This window comes from Dendrobates tinctorius, unplaced genomic scaffold (genome assembly GCF_039654945.1).
Source record: "Dendrobates tinctorius isolate UK_male_01 unplaced genomic scaffold, ASM3965494v1 ptg000129l, whole genome shotgun sequence".
In the NCBI taxonomy this organism is placed as follows: domain Eukaryota; kingdom Metazoa; phylum Chordata; class Amphibia; order Anura; family Dendrobatidae; genus Dendrobates; species Dendrobates tinctorius.
The window spans coordinates 43,584,385-43,611,214 of NW_027361797.1; the positions used below are offsets into that span (position 1 = coordinate 43,584,385).

General features: G+C 44.1%; 1 protein-coding gene across 1 annotated transcript in view; it reads left to right on the top strand.

The window, feature by feature from the left end:
- The window catches only part of LOC141047769 (THUMP domain-containing protein 1-like), a 39,247-nt gene extending 25,212 nt beyond the window's left edge, over window positions 1–14,035 (top strand). Inside the window, exons 2-4 of the mRNA XM_073543056.1 lie at window positions 651–825; window positions 3,779–4,027; window positions 13,479–14,035. Of these exons, the coding sequence (XP_073399157.1) occupies window positions 651–825; window positions 3,779–4,027; window positions 13,479–13,732 (678 nt within the window). The 3' untranslated portion in view covers window positions 13,733–14,035. The remainder of the gene's footprint in view (window positions 1–650; window positions 826–3,778; window positions 4,028–13,478) is intronic.
- Window positions 14,036–26,830: the final 12,795 nt, after the last annotated feature.

Consider the following 26,830-nt stretch of genomic DNA (forward strand, 5'->3'; position numbering starts at 1 on the left):
CATTCAAGTAAGTGTCTTCACGCTATGATCATTGTGGAGCCGACTCCTCAATCCTTGCACGGCCCCCCATCTGTGCAGGGAATAGCAGTTGACTCCATTCACTTGGAAAAGGCAGCGCTGCAGCTCCCTATACTTATGGAGTAGGATTTCAGTGTGGAATTCTTGGCACAAGTCTGCTCCTCCCGATCATGGCCCGGGCCCGCGTTGGTGTTGATCATGGCCCTGGCCCGGCCCCTCGTTGGTGTTGATCATGGCCCGGCCCCTCGTTGGTGTTGATCATGGCCCGGCCCCTCGTTGGTGTTGATCATGGCCCGGCCCCTCGTTGGTGTTGATCATGGCCCGGCCCCTCGTTGGTGTTGATCATGGCCCGGCCCCTCGTTGGTGTTGATCATGGCCCGGCCCCTCGTTGGTGTTGATCATGGCCCGGCCCCTCGTTGGTGTTGATCATGGCCCGGACCCTCGTTGGTGTTGATCATGGCCCGGGCCCGCGTTGGTGGTGATTATGGCCCGGCCCCTCGTTGGTGTTGATTATGGCCCGGGCCCGCGTTGGTGTTGATTATGGCCCGGACCCGCATTGGTGGTGATTATGGCCCGGGCCCGCGTTGGTGTTGATGATGGCTCTAACTTTTTCTTTCTTTCTCTATTGACAGCTCTGTGATAAAGAAGACGGACTCTCGGGCAGCGACGAAGATGATTACGACATTGAAGCCGCTTTGAAGAAAGAAGCTGACCAGATTTGTACATCAACTGAAAAGAATTTACGCAGATTTCAGTCAGTAGAAAGTGGTGCTAATAATGTTGTTTTCATTAGGACCCTCAATGTAGGTAAGACCACGGCCTTCCCCCTCCACATGACTGATGTTGGAATCAGGTGGATTGGCCTGCTGCAGATCTGTTAACAAAAACTCCTGATCTCTTCCATACATGTGAACGGGGTAATATTCGATGCAAGTGGATGGATTTCTACAAGCCACGTTTGGAGCAATGAGACATACAAGGAAACTTCTGTTTCCAGGCGCAAAATCAAAATCTTCACCATATGCTGCATATTTACTGCACATTTTACCCCTTGTATTGCAAAGGTCAAAATCCATATTGTAAATTGACAGGTTGTGGATGTGTCCAGTGCAAAGGATTGATAAAGATAACAGCGGTAACATGACAACAATTGTCTAAGTACATGTGATCAAAAGACTAAGCTGCACTAGAGAAGTGGCCCAGGAAGAAGCTGGTGCGAAACGCGCGTTGGGGTGATAGGAAGCCACGCCATCTAACAGTCACTTCATATCGTTCACGTATAGCTATTTATGGACTGCATATTTCCTTATTTTTGGCCACTTCTCTAGTGCAGCTTAGTCTTTTGATCACATGTACTTAGACAATTGTTGTCATGTTACCGCTATTATCTTTATCAATCCTTTGCACCGGACTTATAGCCGGCTGAAATAGTTGCAATCATTGCTTTGTTTGCACAAACGGCATATATTAGTATTTCATTGCATTAATTTATAGCTTCCTGTAAGATTTACTGTCATTGTACTGTTTTCACCTATGATATACAGGGGTTGGATAAAATAATGGAAACACCTAACGTTTTGGCATCATAATCTTCGAACATGTTATAAACATGCAAACCGTGACATATGGTAATGTTTTGTAGTTGATTATTTGTGATATGTGTATTTAAATTTTTGTTTTGCAGAATTGTAAGAATATTGATGAGAACCTGATACCAATGGCAGACCTCTCGGATTTTCAAAGAGGCCAAATTGTTGGCGCTCGTATGGCAGGCGCTAGTGTAACAGAAAGTGCCCGAATGCTTGGCGTGTCAAGAGGTACTGTCTCCAAAGTAATGACTGCGTTTGAAAGAGAAGGAAAAATGTCCGCAGCAAAGCACAGGTCCGGCCGAAAGTCGAAGTTGACTGAGAGAGACCGTCGGACTCTAAAGCGAATTGTGAGAGAGGATCGCAAGACCACGGCTCCGAAAATCACTGCTGAGCTCAATGAACACCAACAGAACCCAGTTTCCACAAAAACTGTTCGTCGGGAGCTGCACAAATCTGGATTCCACGGAAGAGCTGCAATTAGAAAACCGCTGCTCTCAATGACAAATATTTCCAAGCATTTAGAGTGGTGTAGAAACCTCCAGAATTGGTCCCTCGAGCATGTGGTATTCTCAGACGAATCATCGTTTACCCTATTTCCGACCTCCGGCCGAGTGTACGTTTTATAATAAATATAATAAATTTTATTTCTATAGCGCCGACATATTCCGCAGCACTTTACATTTCAGAGGGGATTTGTACAGACAATAGAGATTACAGCATAACAATAATCACATAGATTATAACAAATACCAAGAGGAATGAGGGCCCTGCTCACAAGCTTACAGTCTATGAGGAAAGAGGTAGACACGAAAGGTGGGTGGTAACAGTTGCCCTGATTGTATGGACCAGCCATAATGTTAAGTGTGTAACAGTACAGTTTGGAGACAGCCGACAGAAGCATTCCATCCAGGCTGCCATCTCCCAACCGTAAAACATGGTGGAGGTTCTGTGATGATCTGGGGTGCTATTTCGTGGAGATCCGCCGGGCCAATGATATCCCTTCATGGAAGAATTAACAGCCGCGATTATTTAGGCATTTTGGGCGACCAAGTGCATCCTATGGTTCAAGCACTGTTCCCGGAGGGGGAACGCCATCTTTCAGGATGATAATGCACCTATTCGTACAGCTAGAATCGTTAAAGCATGGCACGAGGAACATTGTAATGAAGATGAGCATCTCATCTGGCCCCCACAATCCCCAGACCTCAACATTATTGAGCATTTATGGTCGATTTTAGAGATTCAAGTTAGACGTCGATTTCCGCCGCCATCATCGCTCAAAGAACTGGAGGGTGTTTTAACTGAAGAATGGGCTACAATTCCTTTGGTAACAATTCACACCTTGTATGAATCCATACCTTGGAGATTTGAGGCTGTAATCGCCGCAAAAGGTGGACCTACACCATATTAAACTAACTTTTGTTGATGTTTCCAGGTGTTTCCATTATTTTGTCCAACCCCTGTATATCAGTACTATATTATATGATTTTATGCATGCCAGTACCTTTGTGACTTTATTCATGTTAGGCGTTTGAGTGCCTCCTACTGGGCATTTTCTGTTTATTTTTAAACTCCTTTTAAATATGTTAATAAAATTAAAAAAAAAAAAGTTAATTCAGCTAATTAGATATATAAGTCCAAAAGCTGTATGTGTTTGTTTTTTGTTTTTTTTGCAGATTCTTTCTGTAACTGGGGCTGGTATTAGCCCCAGTTACAGGGAAATATCAGTTTCTGAGCTGCATACTGGAGCTTTCTGGGTTTCCGATTCTCTCCCTACACCCAGTGATCACATGTTCTCTGGGTTCGTAGGAGGAATTGCTGTTGGTACTTCCGAATCTGTATATACAAGGACCAATTCAGTGCAGTGTGTACAGAGATCGAGTTAAATAAACCATGTTTGTCTCCTCTCTGGGACGTCTGGCTGTGTCTGACAGCTGCTTCCCACAGCAACATGATCTCATGCAAGATGGTTAGACTGCAATGACGTGTCAGTGCCGGGACGAGTGTGCACTGCCCGGACATGCAACGTCTATGGGCCGCCCAGAACTAGTTATTCAACCCATATTGTAAATGCTGTAAAGAGGAAGAAAAAAAATAAAAATGGCAAGATTGTGTTTATTCAGTCACAACACTTCCCTTCTACTTTTAATAATTGTGAATTCTTCTTTCAGAGCCGGAGAAGTTAGTTCACCACATTTTAAAGGATCTGAACACTACGAAGAAGAAGAAGGCACGGGCCATCCGTCGTATGTTACCCGTCACCGGTACTTGTAAAGCTTTCCCCAAGGATCTCAAGAAATACGCAGAGACTTTCTTCCATCCTTGGTTTAAAGCTCCCAACAAAGGAACTTTTCAGATTGTGTACAAGGCAAGAAATAATAATCAAATGAACAGAGAGGAGGTCATTAAGGACCTGGCAGGTGAGAAAGCATGGTGGCATCCGTGTGTAGTAGCATGCCATCCTCACGTGTCATGTGTGCTGTATTATAGCCGTGCAAAGCTTGCTTCACAAGCAAAAATTAATAACGAGCCTGTCCGACACTTGAGAGCATGAACAAAAATATGTAGGCTGTTTTAATTTCCCCATTAGCAGGGAACATGAGAAGGGACACAGTTGTTGTGGACAGGGACAAGTTGGCATTCAATCAAACAGGTAAGTGGCACACCCAGCAAATTAGTTGGCTGAAGACGGGTGCTAGTTCCTCTGAGCTAATGTAGACCAATAGTCGAAAGAGTGAACGAACTGCACTCCTTTAGGCACATGGACATGCTCCAGATGGGATTTATTGACTACTGGATATCCAATGGTTACATTGCGGTAAGTACAGCATTATTTAATGTTTTGGATGAAAAACCCTTCATCAGACATATCGGCTCACTGCATATAGGTAAAGGTGATCCAAGGTGCTGGGTGGGGTTCCCCCAAACAGGGACAATCACTATCAAACCATATCAAGGCCTTGATATAACTGGATTCTGGTTGTGCCCATTTGGGGTAAGCCCAACCTGCACCCTGGGTTCTCTTAACCTATATGCCATGAACATAGCCTTTTCGTCTGATGAAAGGGTTTTCACCCAAAATGTTACATAATTGGATATGCAATGCCGTCAATAAATCCAATTTCAAGAATCTTCACGTGGATATCCAAGATGGCCGCCGACATGAACAGACACATAGAGGAGCTCCAAGACTGGGCTTATTAATCCACTCCATCCAGCTCAATCAGGACCCCCCACAAACAACAGTTGGAACACACCTAAACTCATTATATTGGGATCTGGACTGTAAATTCTTGCCCAGGGGAGTCAAAGGCATCATAGCAGATGTGAGGCCTGTGGCCTACACCGACAGATGAGAGCCTGACCAAAAGTGATTGCTGACCCACAGCAGAATCCCTGCAGTCACCACAGAAGCTGGACAGTAGAAAGGAGCCCCTGGGGTGAGCTCACACAGACCCACCACTGGATGCACAAAGCCTGGACAATGATCCCACCAGATGAACCCTACAGCAGATGGGACTAGAAGCATCCTCCTCCACCTTTCCTGAGAGAATCTGACTCACCCAGCCTGGCAGTGGATCCACAGCAGCACTTGACTGGTAGGTGCAGGCACTAGGGAGAGACAGGGCAGTGCAGAACCAGTGAGGCCATAAACGCTGAGGAGTGAGAGGCAGGAGGCCAGGGATTGCTGGCAGACACACACAGGCTGGAAAGTCCCCAGCACAAGCTGGAACTTTGGCAGCATCTTGTGGCCAAGAGAGGAAAACACTATAAATTTATATTTGGTGTTTGTACACTACATATCCTCTTGGTCATAACACCGAGGAATGAAAACTGAAAATTTGACTACAACTACATAGCCAGTTATTGAGAGAAACTTATGGAGGTCAGCGCTGAGCAGCGACTACTGCTTTTTTTTTTTTTTTATAACGGCGCCTGCTTACACCTACACGTGTTTGGATAAATAACGGATAAAGCCGCCTTTTGTCAGGGCTCGCCTTCCGTATTGCGGTTGACCCCGGCCCAATTTGGGATATACCTTCGATAACAGGACTATGTAAGCTTCTTTAGCCATATCTTGGCTGTGGTGTCCCCCCCCCCCCCCCCCCTCTCTGTGTATACCTCATGGCTGCATACTCTGCTCCACCATCCATGTATAAATTTGTGAATCAGGGTAGCTCCAAACTGGTCAAGACCAGAGCTCAGGTTGCCAAATCTCCTAAAACATCTGACTCTAACACCACCATGTCTGAGGAATCCCTCCAAGCAATTGCTACTTCTATTACAATGAAGCTCATGCCGGTGATTGACGCCAGACTTCAATCTTTTCAATCATCACTGGAATCAATCACATCACAGCTAACTGAACACACCAATAAAATTTCAGTGGCAGAACAGCGGATTTCTGACTTGGAGGACACGGTACAATCCTTTGTTACCCAGATAAAGGACAGAGACCACGAGATAGAGCAGCTTCGGGAAAAATTTGATGACCTGGAAAACCGGAGTCGTAACAATCTACGGATCATCGGTGTTCCTGAATCTGTAAAGGACCTACACCACCTTACTTCCTCATGGATCCCACGAGCACTCAATTTGCCTGACATGCCTGGCTCTATGGTGGTGGATCGAGCGCACAGAATTGGACCTGAGCGCTCTGATCGGAAAGCTCGTCCACGCCCGGTAATTTTCAAGTTACTCAATTACCAGGACAAACTTCAGTTGCTCCGGGCGTACCGAGCCACCTCATTAAAATACGAGGGCCATTCCCTCCTTATGTTTCAAGAATTCTCCTCCTTGGTGGTGACCAAGCGCCATGCTTTTTCTTCAGTATGTAAACTATTACATGACAAAGGCAATTGTTTTGCTCTTCTCTACCCTGCACGCCTTCGGGTGGTGCTTCAAGGAAAACCGGTATTTTTTGATGACCCAGATAAAGCATTAGAGGAAGTTGAGCGCTCTTTCCGGGCTTCCTCTCCGGTCACTTGACTCTGATTTGTAGCCATGTATTATTTTGCCTTTAAGACTTGATTTTGAGCTTATGGCTTGATCTATATTGAACTTTTGTTCTTATCTCATGTTTTTCCTTCTAGGGGATACCATTAGTTAAGATAACCCGATGTTTAACTTTTTGGTTTATATGTTGTTTCTCAGTTCAGTGGGGGGTGGGCTCCCTCTCCTTGGGCACGCTCTATGTCCGGTCTTTTTGGCTAACTTGGGTTGGTAGGTTTGCTTGCTGGGACAGACCTTTGCCCAACTACTCTTTTTTTTCTCATTTCTACGTTCTGGCCCCAATGTGGAATAGGTTAACATGGCCGCCCCTAATAACATAGCTTCTCACATTAATATACGCTCCATCGAACTTCTATCATGGAATGTGGCTGGCTTCAATTCACCGGTAAAGTGCAGAAAAGTACTAGATCACATTACTCGTCTACGCCCCCATATTGTCTTTTTACAAGAAACCCACTGGCTATGCAGGGGTCACCCAGCGCTCCGTAATAGATATTATGCGGAGTGTTTGGAGGCTTCCTTTACACAGAAAAAACGTGGTGTGGCCATTTTGTTTCATAAGGATCTCGATTATTCTATACAGGATGTGGTGAGGGACCGGGCAGGGCGATATATATTAGTCAGAGCTATTATTGAACAGCGGGAATATTGCCTTATAAATGTTTACGTACCCAATACTACTAGCTCCTCCTTCTTTGCTAAACATGAAGATATGGTTCACGGCTGGCATCCTACCAATATATTATTGGGTGGAGATTTAAACACCCTTCATGATGCTTTTTTGGACAGATCTTCCCCCTGCCCACATCTCACCCTCCATCCAGAGCGATTTCTACCTTGTTAAACAGGCTTGACTTGGTTGATGCCTGGAGGTGCTGCCACCCTACGGAATGAGAATATACCTTCTATTCTAGGGTACATGATGTTCACACTCGAATTGATTATTGGCTAACTTCTGCCTCTCTTCTTTCCCTTCCAAAAACAGTTGACATTCTCCCTTCAATTATCTCAGATCACTCCCCGGTCTTACTTAAGGCCCCTTTACATTTAGCGATGCACCAGTGATCCCAACCACGATACGACTCGGTCAGGATCGCTGGTGCATCGCTAAATGGTCGCTAGTGAGCTGCCACACAGGCAGATCTCAGCGATGCAGCAGCGATACAGCGGTCGTTACTTACCTTTTAGACGCAGCGATCCTGACGTCCTCCCGTCCGCTTACACGCGTCGCTCGTCGGCGCCAGCAGGAAGCGCCCGACGAGAAATGGAGTTGCGCGATCAGCGACAGACAGCGGGGGAGCCGGTCGGAGGCAAGTATCACACAGCGATATCGCTACTGCATCACCAAATCAGTGGTGCTTTAGCGATATTGCTAGCGATATCGCTATGTGTAAAACCCCCTTTACTCTGGAACTCCCCACTAATAGATCGGTGTCTTGGCGCTGGCGCTTCCCCTCTTATCTCTATACTTCAGATGATTTCAAGCGCTATATGACAGGCTGGTGGGAGACTTTTGTGGAGGACAACTTAGAACACTTGGAAGATATCAATCTATTTTGGGCCACTGCTAAAATAGTACTTAGGGGACATGTTATCTCTTATGTGTCCCAGAAAAAAAGGAAATTGTTGTCCTCCTTGCGACCTCACCTAGACCAGCCCCCTCAGTCGTATAGAGACTTTAAATTACATAATACTCCCTCCTCCAGGTAGGCTTACCCGACAGTTTAAACAAAATTTAAATACCCTATTACATGAGCAGGCACACAACCAATTAGCTCATCAACGTAACCGTTATTTTCGTTGGGGTAACAAACCAGGTCGTCTCCTGGCATCTTTAACGAAGTCATTCAAAGCGGCTACTAGGGTTCCCAATATTGTCTTACCCGATGGCTCTATCACTCGTGACCCAACCCAAATTTGTGCGGTTTTTAGAGACTTTTATGCAGATCTGTATGGCCCATCTCTGGACTCTCGAGAGGATGGATATGCATTCCTACACAAGGCTTGTCCACCAAGGCTTTCTGACTCTCAGCGGAAGATCCTAAACCAACCAATTTCTTCTGAGGAGGTAAGATCAGTCATTAAATCTTCAAAACTGCATAAAGCCCCTGGTCCAGATGGGTTCTCGGTAGAGTTTTATAAACTGTTACAACCCTTAATTACTCCACACCTCACCTCTCTTTTTAACCATATTTTGGACTCGGGTTCTCTGCCGGATCGATTTAATGAAGCCTATCTGTCATTACTACTAAAGCCGGGCAAAGATCTGCTTCTCCCTGCCTCGTACCGCCAGATTTCCCTTAAATGTTGATTTTAAATTGCTCACCAAAATCATGGCTAATAAATTACAGTCCATGCTTCCTGATATTCTTACCTCATCCCAAATGGGCTTTGTCCATGGTCGGTCTATCACTTACAATATCAGGACGACGTTAGCGGCCATCATACATAGTTATCAGGCTAAGGCCAAGCAGAATATACTGGTCATCCTCGACGCTGATAAGGCTTTTGACCGTGTGTCCTGGTCTCATCTTATCAGAACTCTGAAGTATAGACTGTTTGACTTTACCTTTTTTAATTTTATACGCACAATTTACAGTAACTCCCAATCTTCGATTTGGCTTAATGGTATCCAGTCAACCCCTTTTTCCATCTTCAGGGGGACGAGGCAGGGCTGTTCTCTGTCACCTTTGTTATTTAATATTGCCCTTGATCCCTTACTAAGATATCTGGAGATGATCCCTTCCTTTGGGGTATAGGGGTCGGTCACTATACACTTAAAACGTTGGCATTTGCTGATTATTATTTATTATTATAGCACCATTTTTTCCATGGCGCTTTACATGGCTCACTATCTACAACGGGATGGGTGAGGATACAGTAGGCGAGGGTAGAGCTGGTCGTGCAGCGGTTTGGTGGATCGGTGGTTACTGCAAGTTGTAGGCTTGTCGGAAGTGGTAGGTCTTCAAGTTCTTTTTGAAGGTTTCCATGGTAGGCGAGAGTCTGATATGTTGTGGTATAGAGTTCCAGAGTAGAGGGGATGCGTGGGAGAAATCTTGTATGCGATTGTGGGAAGAGGAGATAAGAGGGGAGTACAGAAGGCGATCTTGTGAGGATTGGAGGTTTCGTGCAGGTAAGTACCGGGAGACTAGGTCACAGATGTACGGAGGACTCAGGTTGTGGATGGCTTTGTATGTCATGGTTAGGGTTTTGAACTGGAGTCTTTGGGTAATGGGGAGACAGTGCAGGGATTGACAGAGGGGAGAGGCCAGGGAATAGCGGGGGGGACAGGTGGATTAGTCGGGCAGCAGAGTTAAGAATAGATTGGAGGGGTGCGAGAGTGTTAGAGGGGAGGCCACAGAGCAGGAGGTTGCAGTAGTCAAGGCAGGAGATGATGAGGGCATGGACTAGGGTTTTTGCAGATTCTTGGTTGAGGAATGTACGGATCCGTGAAATATTTTTGAGTTGAAGTCGGCAGGAAGCGGAAAGGGCTTGGATATGTGGTTTGAAGGAGAGATCAGTGTCAAGGATAACCCCGAGGCAGCGAGCTTGTGGGACTGGAAAGAGTGGGCAGCCGTTTACTTTAATGGATAGGTCTGTTGGGGGGGGTCACATGAGATGGGCGAAAGATGATTAATTCTGTTTTGTCCATATTAAGTTTTAGAAATCTAGCGGAGAAGGATGAAATAGCAGACAGACATTGAGGGATTCTGTTAGTAGGGAGGTGATATCTGGTCCAGAGATGTAGATCTGTGTGTCATCAGCATAGAGATGATACTGAAAGCCATGAGATTCTATGAGCTGTCCGAGGCGGAAGGTGTAAACGGAGAAGAGCAGGGGACCTAGGACTGAACCTTGCGGGACTCCGATGGATAGGGGGCGTGGTGAGGAGGTGGTGTGCGAATGGGAGACGCTGAATGTCCGGTCTGCTAGGTTTGATGCAATCCAAGATAGGGCCAAGTCTGTGATACCAAGAGATGAGAGGGTCTGTAGTAATAGGGAATGGTGCACTGTGTCAAAGGCAGAGGACAGGAGGAGGAGGACAGAGTAGTGTCGCTTGGCCTTGGCGGCTAGTAGGTCATTGGTGACCTTAGTTAGGGCAGTTTCAGTGGAGTGGTGTGGCCGGAAGCCGGATTGCAAGTGGTCAAGGAGGGAGCAAGAAGAGAGGTGGGAGGATAGTTCAAGATGGACGTGTTGTTCCAGTAGTTTTGAGGCATAGGGGAGAAGTGATATAGGGCGATAGCTAGATACAGAGGATGGGTCAAGAGAGGGCTTTTTGAGGATAGGTGTGATTGAGGCATGTTTAAAGCTTGAGGGGAAAACACCAGTTGTTAGTGATAGGTTGAAGAGATGGGTAAGGGTTGGGATGAAGACTGGTGAGGTTTGGGATGAAGTGGGATCGGGTCATGTGCACAGGTAGTGAGATGTGATCTTGAGAGTAGAGTGGAGAGTCGATCTTCTGTAATGGTGGAGAAGTTGGTTTTGGAGGGCAGGTAGGAGGAAGGGCACTGGGGGTTGTTGACCAAAACTGTCTCTGATGTTATACTGATGATATCTTACTCATGATATCCAATCCTAAGGAATCCATTTCCTCTATAATGGACGCCTTTAATGAATTTGGAGCAGTTTCGGGATTTCGTATAAACTTTAATAAATCTCATGCTTTAGCTATTTTTAAAATTGCTCAGAAATGGTGGCCATTCCCTTTTCCCTTTCAGTGGAGGAGAAATTCTTTACCATATCTTGGTGTTGACCTACCATCAAATCCTCATGATATCTATAAATTAAATGTTCAGCCTCTTATTTCTGTAGTTATACAAGAAATTCAATCCTGGAAATCCTTTAAATTATCCTTTGCAGGGAAATCCCATCTAATTAAAATGATCTCTTTCCCTAAAATACCCTTTCCTTCACAGACGCTCCCGGTTCTACTTTCTAAAGCTGATGATAGACTACTGACATGAGCCTTCCGCCAATTTATTTGGGGCTCAGAAGGGGACTCTAGAATTAGTGTTTTTAAGCTACAGCAAACCAAATTTTTGGGTGGACTTAATCTCCCAAATTTACGCCTCTACAGTATAGCGGCTGCTTTTCGCCATTCCCTTGATTGGATATACGCCTTTAATCGCTTCACTAATACCCCAATAGATGAGGCCATGTGTAGACCCTTCAGCCTCCCAGCATTGCTTCACCTACAAAATGCTGAAATTCCAGTGGAGGTTAGAGATAATCCTCTATTATGGCCGGTAATCTTGGGATGGCGTCAAGCTAGACGAGTTAGCTGTCTTGACCCCCACATCTCGATGTTTCTTCCCTTTTAAGGTAACCCCTCTTTTCTACAAGACAAGTCACCTCCCATTTACAAGGTGCTTGGAAACAATGGGTGTAGACAGGTCCTAGATATGTTACAAATAATCAATGCCTTCTTACCGTAGAGGACATGGTTTTCAATTACCCAATCCTTACAGAAGACAATTTTACTATCTCTCAAATTAGACATTACGTAAGCTCAATATTGCGAGACATATTGGATGATGCTAGAAGACACCCTCTAAATTTTAATATCCATTAAAGCCCAAATGGGAACTTATTCTATGAGTCTTATATATAAATCATTAAAGCCTTCTATACATTGGTCAGACTCTTCACCAGGCCCTGGAAAATGGGTTGCTCAATTAACGAACTGCCGGGTAAATGACCTTTTGAAAGCCACTCTGCGTATGAACTCTATATTACCATATGACAGTTACATAACCATGTCTCTTATGATATTTCATAGAGCATACATCTCCCCGGAGGTCAAGTCTAAAATGTCCCCCTCAGGGGACTATCCCTGCCCTAAATGCTTACACTCTCCAGCTGATATTTTCCATTGCCTTTGGGACTGCCCAAAAATAAGGGAGGTGTGGGATACACTTCTGCAACATCTCATCAACACTTGTGGCATATCTCTCTCTCCCCGGAGTGGGCCATATTTAATATTCTCACACGGGACCAGTTGGTGAGGCTTTCTGTCCAGCAGCGCCGCATCTTGTTCAAATGGGCGGCAGCCACACGTAAAAGCATTCTCCATTTCTGGGCACAGGATGTAACACCTTCTTTAAGCTTAATTACTACAAAAGTAACATCTCTTCAAAATGGATTGGATAGAGGCCTTACTTAATAAAGAAAAAGACACTGAATGCTTTTTTTTCCACATGGTCCTCTTTTATCAATACTCAGGCATCTTCCACACGCCAGGCGATGCATAGTTGTTTCCAGCTCACCAACTGGTATATGAGAGAGCAGCTTGCCGGTAATATCCCTAGTAGACTGGATTGAAATTGTGCTACGAAGTTATGGAGTTTGCCCGGGGGAGGGGCGGGGGGGGGGTTATAGTTGAAAAAATGCCGTCTAATGTTAATAATATTGCATAAATGTCCTTCTGTTATGTTATTGGACATTATATGTATACTTTGTATTACACTAAATAAAGACGGTTTAAAAAAAATTAAAAAAATCTTCACGTGACTTTTAGGTGTGACGTTTTCACTCTGTCTACAAGTTGGCATTGTATAAAACCATATCATTATTTAGCTGACACTGTGAATGCCATAAAAAAAATTCAAATGAACACTGAGGAAGAAGATTCTTAATTTAATTTCCCAGGGGAGCATTGCATGGCCTTGAAGTCTCCTTATACCAACTTGACACTCTCCAAAAAGAGAGATTTTGACACTTTGACCCCTTACAAAAAAAACCTGCTAAAGTTGCTATTTTTTCTCTTCATACAAAATGAAATAAAAAGTGACTAAAGTCAAATTTTCCTGTTTAATTAATTTTTTCTTCTGGATTGACTGACACAGTTTTATGTTTTAGGACTAGTTGGGAACATGAATCCGGAGAATAAGGTGGACCTGACCAACCCTGAGTTCACCATTGTAGTGGAGATTATCAAAAACATCTGCTGCCTGAGTGTGGTGAAGGACTACACCCTGTTCAGGAAGTATAACCTACAGGAGGTGATAAAAAGCACCAAAGAGGAGAAGCCACAGGAACCAGCCGGGGATGCTGGAAAAGAGAAAACACAACAGCAAAGCAAAAAGGACCCTGCAGTGGTCGGAGACACCTAAAAACCACGTACATGTAGGGCCCAGGAGTCAGCAAAAATCCCAAGATGTTGTGGATTTTAAGACCAACCTTTAATTTGTCAAGCACAAAAAAACTATGTTGGTTTAGTAACATAAACCCCTTTAGATACTGTTTTTTTCCCCCCTTTGTACATTTTTGCCCCCCTCAGAGCAGTGCTTGAAATTAGTGATTTTCTGATTTTAGTAAGATATGGATGATTTGGTTATTGTGTTGCTTTCCAGTTATGTTTACTATGGCATAAAAACTGTGTTCCTGTGGGAAAATAAAAAAGTTTTATTTTTTAATTTTGGTTAGGTTTTTATTTAACAATGTGAGTGATGGATCTGTAACCCATAAACCTTGTACAGCACCAGAGACGTGGTCTGGAGCAAATCCATTACCATCTGATGTGGGTGGGTGGGGGGGATGTTTTGTGTGCTTTGTCTCCAAATTAAAAACCTAAGGGAAAAGTGTCAGGAATGTCATGTGTCAACCCCCCAACCTTACAGACACACCATTGATGTGTTGTAGAGTAGTGTCATTTAATGGTTGGTTTGTGGTCCTTCCTGTAGTTCATGGGACCTGTCTGCTCTCTTGACCTGTCTGTTTTACTAAACCCTTGTGTTTCCCATGAAATAGCCAGACTTCATGTTTTTTATTTTAGAACGGTTCTCTTTGCTAGTCCTCGTGGAAATATATGAACAAACGGACACATCGGATAGTAATACGTCTGTTGTTGCTGGGCTGTGTCTACAGGCTGACAAGGTCACACACTATTGAGGAGACATGGTAATGTCGAATTTGTCAGTTTCTTCATCCTTTTCAGGAATAATAACAGAGGAATGGCACAAAACAATGTAAACCTGCTCCATAATACTCATTTTATGAGGAATGGAAGTATTCACTAACTTGGGTTTCATGGACCGGCAGCAGCTCTCCAGACCCAAACTCATCAGCATCTTAAAGACGTTATCTGGGACTTTAGTTTTACTGCGTGCCCAAGAGCTAAGAGGCAGGTGGGTGCTAACTACCTGCCTGTTATGCCCAGGGCCAATCTCTGCTGGCACAGAGACTTCACAGACCGCTCCTGCTGGCGATTCCACAGCTTCTGGTGATGTCACGCCGGCAGAGCAACTCTTCTTCCGCTCTGCCCTGTCGACAGGGTGTGACTGCAGACATCATGCTGATTAGTATCTGGCTCCCCGCTGCCTAACTGCGGGGAGCCAGCTGTAAATCAGCATCATGTCGGCAGACAAGCCGTTTGCAGCGCAAAACAAGAAGACCTGCTGTGTTGACGAGGAGCAGCTAAACCACCAGTAGGAGCAGTCTGTGGCCGCTCTGACCCAGCACCGGGTACAACAGGCAGGTAGTTAGCAACTACTTGCCTGTTAGTTTTTAGGCACATAGTGAAAAGAAAAAAAAAGTCCTGGACAACTCCTTTAAGCATCTATAAGCCTGTTTGAGATCTGGTCAGAAGAAAAGTGGCCAATCCAGACACCATGGCCTATTCAGAACGTGAATCTGGCCTTTAACGAACATGTCAAGACGGCTGATAAGTGGGTTTTTTTTTTTTTATAGGAGCTGTGGGGTGGACATGTGCCGGCCATTACCATTTTGCAGGAAGCATTGCTGGGTAATGCAGATTAGCTGCTGTTTCTGCATTGACTGCTGCATGCTGCAGCAATTCTGGGTAGATGGTAACAATGCAATGTCCACAAGATCCCATTCTGGGGACGATAGTTCACTTTCCCCGTACTGGGTGATACTCACTTCTCTCCCAACCTTTGGCATCTCCTGCCAGAATAGTCTGTAGTCACAGTCAATGTTCCATACCACAACTGTAGCACATGTCTCCTTCTCCAGCTGGCTACAGTCCTTAAGATAGTTTCTCACATCCAGATGGATAGATATCACGACTGTAGCATGTGTATAAAGCTCCAGCCGGTAACTGATCTCTAATCTCCATAGGCCATCCGTACAGTCACCAACAAATCCTTGCCCCTCAGTGTCACTCCCATCAACTCCCTCATTAAACATGTGACTTATTGTTCTTCCCTGGGATCGGCCCCCTGACTAGGCATAAGTGTTCACCCCCCCCTCCCCAAAGGTAATTGTGCATTGGTGGAGGTATTTTCCTCAGGCCAAACCCATCACCTGGGACTGCATGTGAGACCCACTGTGGTGATGGCTCTGCTGGGTCTACTATCCCCATCCACACAGTAGGACTAGTGACTGGGAGAAAAATGGCTTGAGGCCCCTGAGACACGAAGGAGAGTAATGGAATGATTGCTTTCCTTGATTGCCAATCTCGTGTCTGGCCTTTATGTATGCATAGAATCCAGCTTGCATGTCTTCCTCTGCTTACTGTCACTGAATGAAGACATCGATTCCTGAGACTGAACTGCCGAGAAAGCAAATCACTAATAGAGCACAACAATAAGAGTGACATAACCGGTGCTCTGTGTTGGAAACAGTCTGCATCCCTTAGAATTTCTCATAGCCGTCCACCTGCTGCAATTAGCTGGGTGAAATCTCGCGCCTGCGCACTATTCCCTGCCATACTGCGGGCAGAATCAAAAACATAAGTGTGCATGCGCTGTTATGATTTAGGCTCTGCCCATAGTAGGGCAGAGCATAGTGTGGAGGAGCGGGCCAGCGATTTCTCTGCACAGGTGCAAGATTTCTCCTGGCTAATTAAAGAAGGACGGCTAGCACAGCTGAGAGGAGGGATGGAGACCACAGAAGCAACGCCTATCGGACCAGCCAGGTTATACAGGGTAAGATGGGGGTTATATAACCATTGATGGACTGCATCACAGGCGCATATTAAGATCATGGTTTATTTATACAGGACGAAACTGGAGACTGGTTCCCTTTTTACCCCTTCCCGACGAAGCCTGTTTTTACCTTTATGACCAGGCCAAATTTTTCAATTCTGTCCAGTGTCCCATTATGTGGTAATGACTCTGGAGTGGTTCAAAGGATCCCACTGATTGTGAGATTGTTGTTGTTTTTTTTTTTTTTTTTCTGTTCATTACACATTGCAGTTAATGATAGTTTTAAATTTAGGTCAATATGATTTGGGTTTATGATAATGTCTAAAATTTCACAAATTTTGAAAAAATTTTAACTTAATTTTTAGGACCTCTAAACAAGTACGGTAATCATACCGCACAAAATAATTAATAAATAACATTTACCACGTCTACTTTGTCAGCATCATTTTTTAAACTTTTCTTTTTTTTTGTTAGGAAGTTAGAAAGGTTAAAAGCTTAGCGCCAGTAATTTTTTCATTTTTTCCAAAAAAAATTTTTTTTTTTTTTTTTTTTTTAAAGGAACCATTTTCACTTTAAGGGTGCAGTCAGAGGACCATATTACTTGTGAAAGGATCGCATGGCAATCCTCGGATAGGTCGTTGGCTTTCCTGACCGGAGCGTGACAGCTGCATAGAAATACATGCTGTCACGCTCGGGTCAGGAGAGACGACAGCCAGTAATACGGCCATCTGACTGCACCCTTAAAGTGCACCCTTGCTCTAATAAAAAGCAGAATTTGTTTTTTTGCATTTTGTGTTGATCCAATACACACAAAGGAAATACACATGTATAACAAAACACATGTAATTTCAATAATTTTCTGGAATACTTTATTTTATGGAACAATTTCAAGAGTGCCAACACTATCGGCCATGACTATATATTCCATGCACTGGAATTGATGGTATAAACCATATGCTCACTTTGAGTTCCCTAATAACCTAGTGGAAGCAGCCGCGGCCTCGTCAATCACTCGTCAAGCCAATTGCGTAATCGACCCGACAATTTGAGGCAGCAGATTTGCAGCTCTTGACAAATAGGTGACAGTGGTAGTAGCTGTGTGATTCCCCCTGCTGTTATCCTTGATAAACTGGTAGCAGTGGTGGGATCTGTGGGATTCCCTCTGCTGGTATCCTTGACAAACTGGTAGCAGCGGTGGGATCTGTGTGATTCCCTCTGCTGGTATCCTTGACAAACTGGTAGCAGCGGTGGTATCTGTGTGATTTCCCCCTGCTGTTATCCTTGACAAACTGGTGACAGCGGTGGGATCTTCGGGATTCACCCAGGTGTGCTCCCTGACACTGCTGTATATACGTCACATAGGAGAAACTGTGACTCCTGCATACATCACTCAGGAGACACTGACAGCTGCATACAACTCATAGGCTGGAGTGCGGCGGTTGCTAAGCCCCTCCAAAAAAGAATGTCCTGATGCTGACGCGCCAGCGATGGATGCAATCTAGCCCTGAATGTGCCATGGTCTTCATTAGTGAATGCTGCGTGTGCATGCTTGTCAGAAAATTCAAACAACCAGCAAACAGAAAAACAGGGCTGGTGGCCCAAGATCAAATGACTTTGGCCAGAGGTTCCCCACCCCTGCACCACAGATACTTTAGCTGTCAGACTAAAATGTGGCCCATTGTATTGTTGCTTGGCAAGTGCTCCAGAGTCACTATCTGTTGCACTCACGTGTGATTTCACTGCAATTTCAGAGGCTGTTTTGAAGGGTGATAAAACACTGCGTAAGGCCTGTATACAAAATGGTTCCAACCAATTTTATTTGCAATCCTTGAAAAATTACTTACTGGTGGTAAAAATTACCACGGTGGTAATCATTTTTTCCAGAACCCATGACAGCACATCTGAGTGAGGGGTTCGCCCACCAAGGACAGGAAACCTACTGAAATTAAAGGGCAGCACCACTCTCCCGCATCTGTCGGGTTCCAAAACGAGAGGACCTCAAAACAATTATATATGCAGCCAACACCATTCTTCGTTTCACGCAACTTACTTAATTTCTATAGTGAACACCAAACACAGTGAAAAGGGGTGTGGGGAACAATGTATGGGTGCTGTCATAGGTTCAGGAAAAACAATTGCAGGGAAGTAATTTTGGTATTTTCTTTTCACCCATGACAATACACTTGAGAGAGATACAAATCACCTTAGAGAGGGAGCACCACTTGCAGCACCCTTCTACCAAAGGTTGAATCAGTGGAGCAGGATAGATCCAATCTATAGTGCTTAAAGAATGTTGAAGGTGAGGACCAATTTGTGGCCTTACAAATCTGGTCTATGGATACCTCCACCTCACCCATCCAGGAGGCGGCGAAAGCTCTGGTGGAATAAGACTTGATGCCCTCTGGAGCCGGAACCTCACTGGCGGAGTAAGCTAACCTATTAACATCCCTAATCCATCTATCTATGGTGCATTTTCGACACCTTACACCCTTTTCCTGGCACCCTCAAAGGCTACAAACAAGGACTGGCTGTTTCTCCACTGACTTGTTATGGACGTATATTCTATCAATGTTCTCCTGACATATAGACTATGAAACTTCTCTTTTAAATTTCTAGGATTATTAAAAAAGGAAGGTAGTAATATCACCCAACTCCTATAAAACCTCAAGGCTACCTTGGGGAGATAGAATAGTGTTAAGACCTCATCTGGACTATCACCATAAACCTGAGTATAAGGAGGGTTCACCGATAGGGTTTGGATATCACTAACTCTAGGAGCCGAGGTCAGTGCTACCAATATTATTACTTTCAGGGTAAGATTCCTAACAGATGATTCTTGCAACTGCTCAAACAAATCTTTGGTTAATGCTTCAAGAACCAAATTTAGATCCCAAGGAGGAATTCTTGGATTAGGGACTGGATGAGATCTGTCACAGGATCTTATGAACCTTGATCTCCACCTGTTAGATACCAGATTACAATCATATAATGCTCCCTAATATCTGAACCTTAAGGGTACCAGTAGCTAATCCTAGCTCTAACCCTTTCTGAAGAAATTCTAAAATTGGTTTAATTGGGACCTTCCACCCTAATTTTTCTCCTGAAAAGTCTAAAAACCTTTTCCAGGTTGTGACATCAATCTTTGTCCTTACTTGTCCTACTTTTAAAAAGGTTGAAACTAATCATGGGGCAACCCATTCTTGCCTCAACAGTACCCTTTCAAATTTCATGCCGTCAGATGGAAACCTTTCACCTGAGTGTGACAAATTGGACCCCGCGTGAGGTCGGGGATCTGCGATAAGATCCATGGATTGGACACTGACATTAGCTTCATCAAAGGAAAATCATGGTCTTTTTGGCCAAAATGGAGCTATCAGTATCACCCTCATATGATCTTCCCTGATCATGAGTTTGTATATTTTCGTGTTTGCGTGAGTTTCCTCCAGGTTCTCTGGTTTCCTTCCACAGTCCAAAGACATACTAATAGGGAAATTAGATTGTGAAGCCAAATGGGAACAGTGCCAATATTGTCTGTAAAGCGCTGTGGACTTAATGGCGCTATATAAGCGAGTAAAATAATTAATAAAAGACTTCCACAGTATGAGGGCTTTCTCTTGGATTCAACTAACAGAACCTCTCCACTTTCCTGTTCCGCTTGTTTGCGAATAGGTCTGTCTCCAGAAGCCCCTCTACAAATCTACTATCTGCAGAAACACCTTAAAGCCTATTATAAGACCTAAAAAAGACTGGATCTTTACCAGCCTTAATCTTGATTTTTGGGTATTCACAATCCAGCCCAGCTTTTCTAAGATGTTCCTGACTCAAGAGTATCCTGAATTCGAAGAAGGGCTGACATCTCGGGCCTAGATAGGCCGAAGGGCAGGGCTTTGAATTAGAACTGTTTTATTTCCCCCTGTACAAATAAGGCGATTCAGAAATTTTTGATGGCTTGGATGTATCGGGATATGATAGTATGCATCCTTTAAGTCTATAACCATCATGTAGCAGTTCTGAAGTAGAAGCTTTATAGCCGTCCTTATTGATTCCATCTTGAAGGCACGGTACTTTAGGAACCCTTTAGGTTTCCTAAATTGATAAAAGTCCTGAACGTATTACCATCTGTTTTTTTTTTTATCGCAAAAAAGGGGGGAATAAAATCCCTTTCCCCTTTCTTCTGCTGGTACTTCGGTCAAAACCTGTTTCATGACTAGACTCAGAACTTACAACTCCATGGGTAGTCCTCTAATGACCTCCTGGGGGCCTCCCCCCCCCCCCCAGGGGAGGCCACCAAACATAAACCCAGGATTTTTCCTGTTGTTATCCTCCCATCTTCTTGTTTCTCCAGGGTGGGGCTGTCCTCTACTACATTTTTTCCTCCGAAAGGACCCCCTCTTCTGGTCTGGCAAGAAAAAACTGGGAAAGCTCTTCTTTTTATCCCCAGCCTTTTCTAGTATATCATCTAATTTTTTACCGAGCAAAAATTGACCATTGCAAGGGATACAGCATAGCCTAATTTTTTTTATTTAAAGTCCCCTGGATGCCCTTTAGCCACAAGGCTCGCCTAGCCACGTTGGACAAACCTGCAGATCTTGATGCTAGCCTGACTGAAACTGCTGAGGCATCTGCTACAAAGGCTGCAGCTCCCTGGCATCAACGGCAGGTTAACCAGAATTTTACCCCTAGGGGTTTTATCCTCTATTTGTTCGAATGAACGATAAGTGCATGTCTCCACAATTGCAGGTTTCAAAGAGCCTGCTACAGCTTCTAATGTGTGCCTTAAGTACACCTCCTCCTTCTTACCCAGAGGGTCCTTCAAGACAACAGTGTTCTCAAAGGGAAGGGCAGATTGTTTTTTAAAGATTTTAATACTGCTTTGTCTATTTTGGGGATTTTGTCCCATATCTCCAAATCCTTTTCTTCAAAAGGATATTTCCTTTTTGAAGATGAGAGCAAGTCTCCTCTCTTCTCTGGCTTTTTCCACTCCTTGCTAATAAGCATATTTATCTTATTAACTGGAAAGGTACGCCTTTTCCTTTGTTCCAAACCTTCAAACATTATGTCTTTTAGGAACCTAGTAATTTACAGTCAGGTCCATATATATTTGGACAGAGACACCATTTTTCTAATTTTGGTTCTAAACATTACCACAATGAATTTTAAACAAAACAATTCAGATGGAGTTGAAGTTCAGACTTTAAGCTTTCATTTGAGGGTATCCACATTAAAATTGGATGAAGGGTTTAGGAGTTTCAGCTCCTTAACATCTGCCACCCTGTTTTTAAAACGGACCAAAAGTAATTGGACAATTGACTCCAAGGCTATTTCATGGACAGGTGTGGGCAATCCCTTCGTTATGTCATTCTCAATTAAGCAAATAAAAGGCCTGGAGTTGATTTGAGGTGTGGTGCTTGCATTTGGAAGGTTTTGCTGTGAAGGAAACATGCGGTCAAAGGAGCTCTCCATGCAGGTGAAACAAGCCATCCTTAAGCTGCAAAAACAGAAAAAATCCATCCGAGAAATTGCTACAACATTAGGAGTGGCATAATCTACAGTTTGGTACATCCTGAGAAAGAAAGCACTGGTGAACTCATCAATGCAAAAAGACCTGGGTGCCCACGGAAGACAACAGTGGTGGATGATCGCAGAATAGTCTCCATGGTGAAGAGAAACCCCTTCACAACAGCCAACCAAGTGAACAACACTCTCCAGGAGGTAGGCGTATCAATATCCAAATCTACCATAAAGAGAAGACTGCATGAAAGTAAATACAGAGGGTTCACTGCACGGTGCAATCCACTCATAAGCATCAAGAATCAAAGGCTAGACTGGACTTTACTAAAAAACATCTAAAAAAGCCAGCACAGTTCTGGAAGGACATTCTTTGGACAGATGAAACCAAGATCAACCTCTACCAGAATGATGGAAAGAGAAAAGTATGGCGAAGGCGTGGTACAGCTCATGATCCAAAGCATACCACATCATCTGTAAAACACGGCGGAGGCAGTGTGATGGCTTGGGCATGCATGGCTGCCAGTGGCACTGGGTCACTAGTGTTTATTGATGATGTGACACAGGACAGAAGCAGCCGAATGAATTCTGAGGTATTCAGAGCCATACTGTGTGCTCAGATCCAGCCAAATGCAGCCAAACTGATTGGTCGTCGTTTCATACTACAGAAGGACAATGACCCAAAACATAAAGCCAAAGCAACCCAGGAGTTTATTAAAGCAAAGAAGTGGAATATTCTTGAATGGCCAAGTCAGTCACCTGATCTCAACCCACTTGAGCATGCATTTCACTTGTTAAAGACTAAAGTTCAGTCAGAAAGTCCCACAAACAAACAGCAACAGAAAGCCACCGCAGTGAAGGCCTGGAAGAGCATCAAAAAGGAGGAAACACAGCGTCTGGTGATGTCCATGAGTTCAAGACTTCAGGCAGTCATTGCCAACAAAGGGTTTTCAACCAAGTACTAGAAATGAACATTTTATTTACAATTATTTAATCTGTCCAATTACTTTTGGTCCCTTTAAAACAGGGTGGCACATGTTAAGGAGCTGAAACTCCTAAACTTCATCCAGTTTTAATGTGGATACCCTCAAATGAAAGCTGAAAGTCTGAACTTCAACTGCATCTGAATTGTTTTGTTTAAAATTCATTGTGGTAATGTCTAGAACCAAAATTAGAAAAATATTGTCTCTGTTCAAATATATATGGACCTAACTGTATTCTTCTTTAATCCCTTCATGACCTATGACGCAAGTACCCTGCTCAAAAAATAAAGGGAACACTAAAACACCACATCCTAGATATCACTGAATGAAATATTCCAGTTGCAAATCTTTATTCATTGCATAGAGGAATGTGTTGAGAACAATAAAACAAAAATGTTAATTGCAAGCCAACATTAATATCCCATGAAGGTCTGAATTTGGAATGATACTCAAAATCAAAGTGGAAAATCAAATTGCAATCTGATCCAACTTCAGTGGAAATGCCTCAAGACAAGGAAATGATGCTCAGTAGTGTGTGTGGACTCCACGTGCCTGTATGACCTCCCTACAACACCTGGGCATGCTCCTGATGAGGTGGCAAATCTCCTGAGGGATCTCTTCCTAGACCTAGATTAAAGCATCAGTCAACTCCTGGACAGTCTGTCGTGCACTGTGGCATTGGTGGATGGCACTGCTGCTGGGTTGTTGCCGTCCTACAGCCCGCTCCATTTCTCCTGGTCTTTGCTCCATGCTCTGGACACTGTGCTGGCAGACACAGCTACCATTGATGTGCCATCCTGGATGAACTGCACTCCTTGAGGAACTTTTGTAGGTTGTAGACACCACCTCATGCAACTGTACCTCTAGGGTTGAGTGCAATGACGAAATGGAAAAGTGACCAAAATGACAGCCAAAAAGGATACAGAGAAATGGCCTGTGGTCACCCCCTGCAGAACCACTCCTTTATAGGGTTGTCTTGCTAATTGCTAACAGCAAGAGAAATTGATTCACAATTAGCGTTGCTTCATAACTTGACAGGTTGATTTCACAGAAGTGTGATTGACTTGGACTTACATTGTGGTGTTTACGTGTTCACTTTGTTTTTTTTGAGCAGTGTATATATCATAGGTCATGTCTCGGCAATTGTTGTGGGCTCCGGAGGTGAGCCCGCATCTTTCCCGGCCCATGACAGCCGATTTGATCAACTGCCATATACCCTTAACAGCCTCGGGTAGAATCGCGATACACCTTCGGCTGTTAACATGTTAAATGCCGCTGTCAATCTCTAATAGCAGCATTTAACATGCGCGCCCCAGAAGCGCCTCACAAACAACGCCCATCGGTGCGCCCCTGTCACATGATCGCGGGACACCGATGGGTTAGCATGACAACTGGGGATCTGCAGAAGACCCCAGTGCTTATTGCTGATCTGCTATGAGCGCCACCCTGTGGCCATTGTTCATATCAGATAATCATTTCTGAAACGCTGCTATGTGTAGCACAACAGACTAGAAGAGTGGAGACTACTGAAGTGAAAACATAAAAGCGAAAAAAGTTTTTCAAAATATTAAAAAAAATATATATAAAAGTTAAAATCTTCCCCTTTGCCCCATTCAAAATAAAACAAAAACACATTTGGTATCGCTGTGTGCGGAAACACCTGATCAAAACATAAAAAGGATGAATTCAAATCGGTAAATGGCTGTAACAAGAAAAAAAAACAAAAAAAAACTTCAGAATTACGTTTTTTGGTCCCCGCAACATTGCAATAATATTGCCGGAGCACAGGCGATCAAAACATCGCATCTACACCAAAATGGCAATAATAAAAATGTCAGCTCTGTGCACAAATAACAAGCCCTCATCCAGCCCCAGATCAAAAATGGAGACGCTTATGGGTCTCTGAGAATTAGTTTTTTGTTTTTACAAACTTTGTTATTTTTTTTTTTTCACCACTTAATTAAAAAAGAACCTATACATATTTGGTATGTAGGAAGTGTAGTAATAATATTAGCAAATACCTCCAATTAGAAATGTGGTATAGTTTTTCTGATTCACTAGTTTTATTTTTTTCATGCGCAAGCATTGCAGGACCTTAGGTATTCATGGCAACTAACTCACTATATCAGTGGTCGTAACCATGGCTACCTAAGGTCCTGCAATGCCTGCACATGAGGAAAGAGACATAGCAAATCAGAAGTACTATATTACATTTGTAATAGGAGGTATTTGACATTATTAATATTATTACACCAACTAGATTTTGGGATAGGATATTGGAGATGGGAATAGCCCTTTAAAATGGTGAACACTCGCAGGTCACTCACCACCCATTGTCACTTCAAGGGTACCGGATTCAGAGGATGGTCTGGGATGCCGGATTGATCCCCTCTGGACGCTGAGGAGTCCAGAGTCACTCTGCTCCTCTGGCTGGGGCTGCTGCCACTTCTGCCATACATGTGACTGCCTACACTGTCTACGCTGTTGAGGAAGGAGAGCTGGAGCACAACACCTCTACCTTTGGTCAAACTTCTTTTTGAATGAGGGACCAGCACGGCGTCTCCCTCCTGAACATTTCTCCTCCGGCCCCACTGGAAGCGTCTTACATCCGGTCACAAGCCCCTCTGCATGACTCCCCAGAGGGCACCATCTCCCAGAGAGCCCCGCTTCAGTGGCGCCGGTGGAGCGTTCTGCAGACACCATCTTCCCAGCACGCTCTTCTCCCTGACGTCACCGGGTGCACCAACTTCCTCTGCTTGATTTGAACAATCACTCTGTGCTGATAGTGGATTTACTCTGTGAAGTCTTTACAGATTTAGGACCAGATTATTGATTTTGCGCCTTTTCTTTGTGAGTATTTAGTATTTTGCATCTCCTTTTTTTGTTTGTGCCATATTCATCTTTTCATTTCAGCCTTTTTTTTGTTTGTTTAGCGTCTATTTTATATGTACTTACCTGTTTGGTTTTTCTTTTTTCTTTGCAAACCGTGGGTGGAGTTGAGGTTCCAAATTTTTTTTTACTTCTTGAAAAGTCAAAAATAAACACCGGCGAAAGTCTTTCATTCAGTTTTTTTTTTTTTCTTTGCAATTTAATATCTTGCTTTTGAATATAGCAACTTCACAAACTTGTCAGAATCATACTGAAATGGGTCCAAAATATACAACACTTGGATGTACAAAAGGGAGAGCACCCATGTCATACCATGGGGGCTGGGCTGCCAAGCTGACCAGCCTATACTTCCCTTCAGCAATCTACAGAACTAAATAAGTGGTAACCAATGAGATACAGGCAATCAAGCGAATTTTATGAACTTTGTTTATCGATTTCTTGTTTTAAGGGCGCAGTCAGACGACTGTGTAACAGGGATGATGATTGCACCGCATTGCTCGGACTGGCCGGCAGATCTCCTTACCCAAGTGTGACAGCCTGTATTTCTATGCAGCTGTCATGCCCGGGTCAGGATTGCTGCCGGCCAGTCCAAGCATTGCAACACGACCATTATCCATGTTACACGGCATAAAAATACAGGTTGTCACGCTCGGGTCAGGATTGCTGCCGGCCAGTTCGAGCATTGCAACGCGACCATCGTCCTTGTTACACTGCATAGAAATGCAGGTTGTCACGCTCGGGTCAGGATTGCTGCCGGCCAGTTCGAGCATTGCAACGCGACCATCGTCCTTGTTACACTGCATAGAAATACAGGCTGTCACGCTCGGGTCAGGATTGCTGCCGGCCAGTCCGAGCATTGCAACGCGACCATCGTCCTTGTTACACTGCATAGAAATACAGGTTGTCACGCTCGGGTCAGGATTGCTGCCGGCCAGTTCGAGCA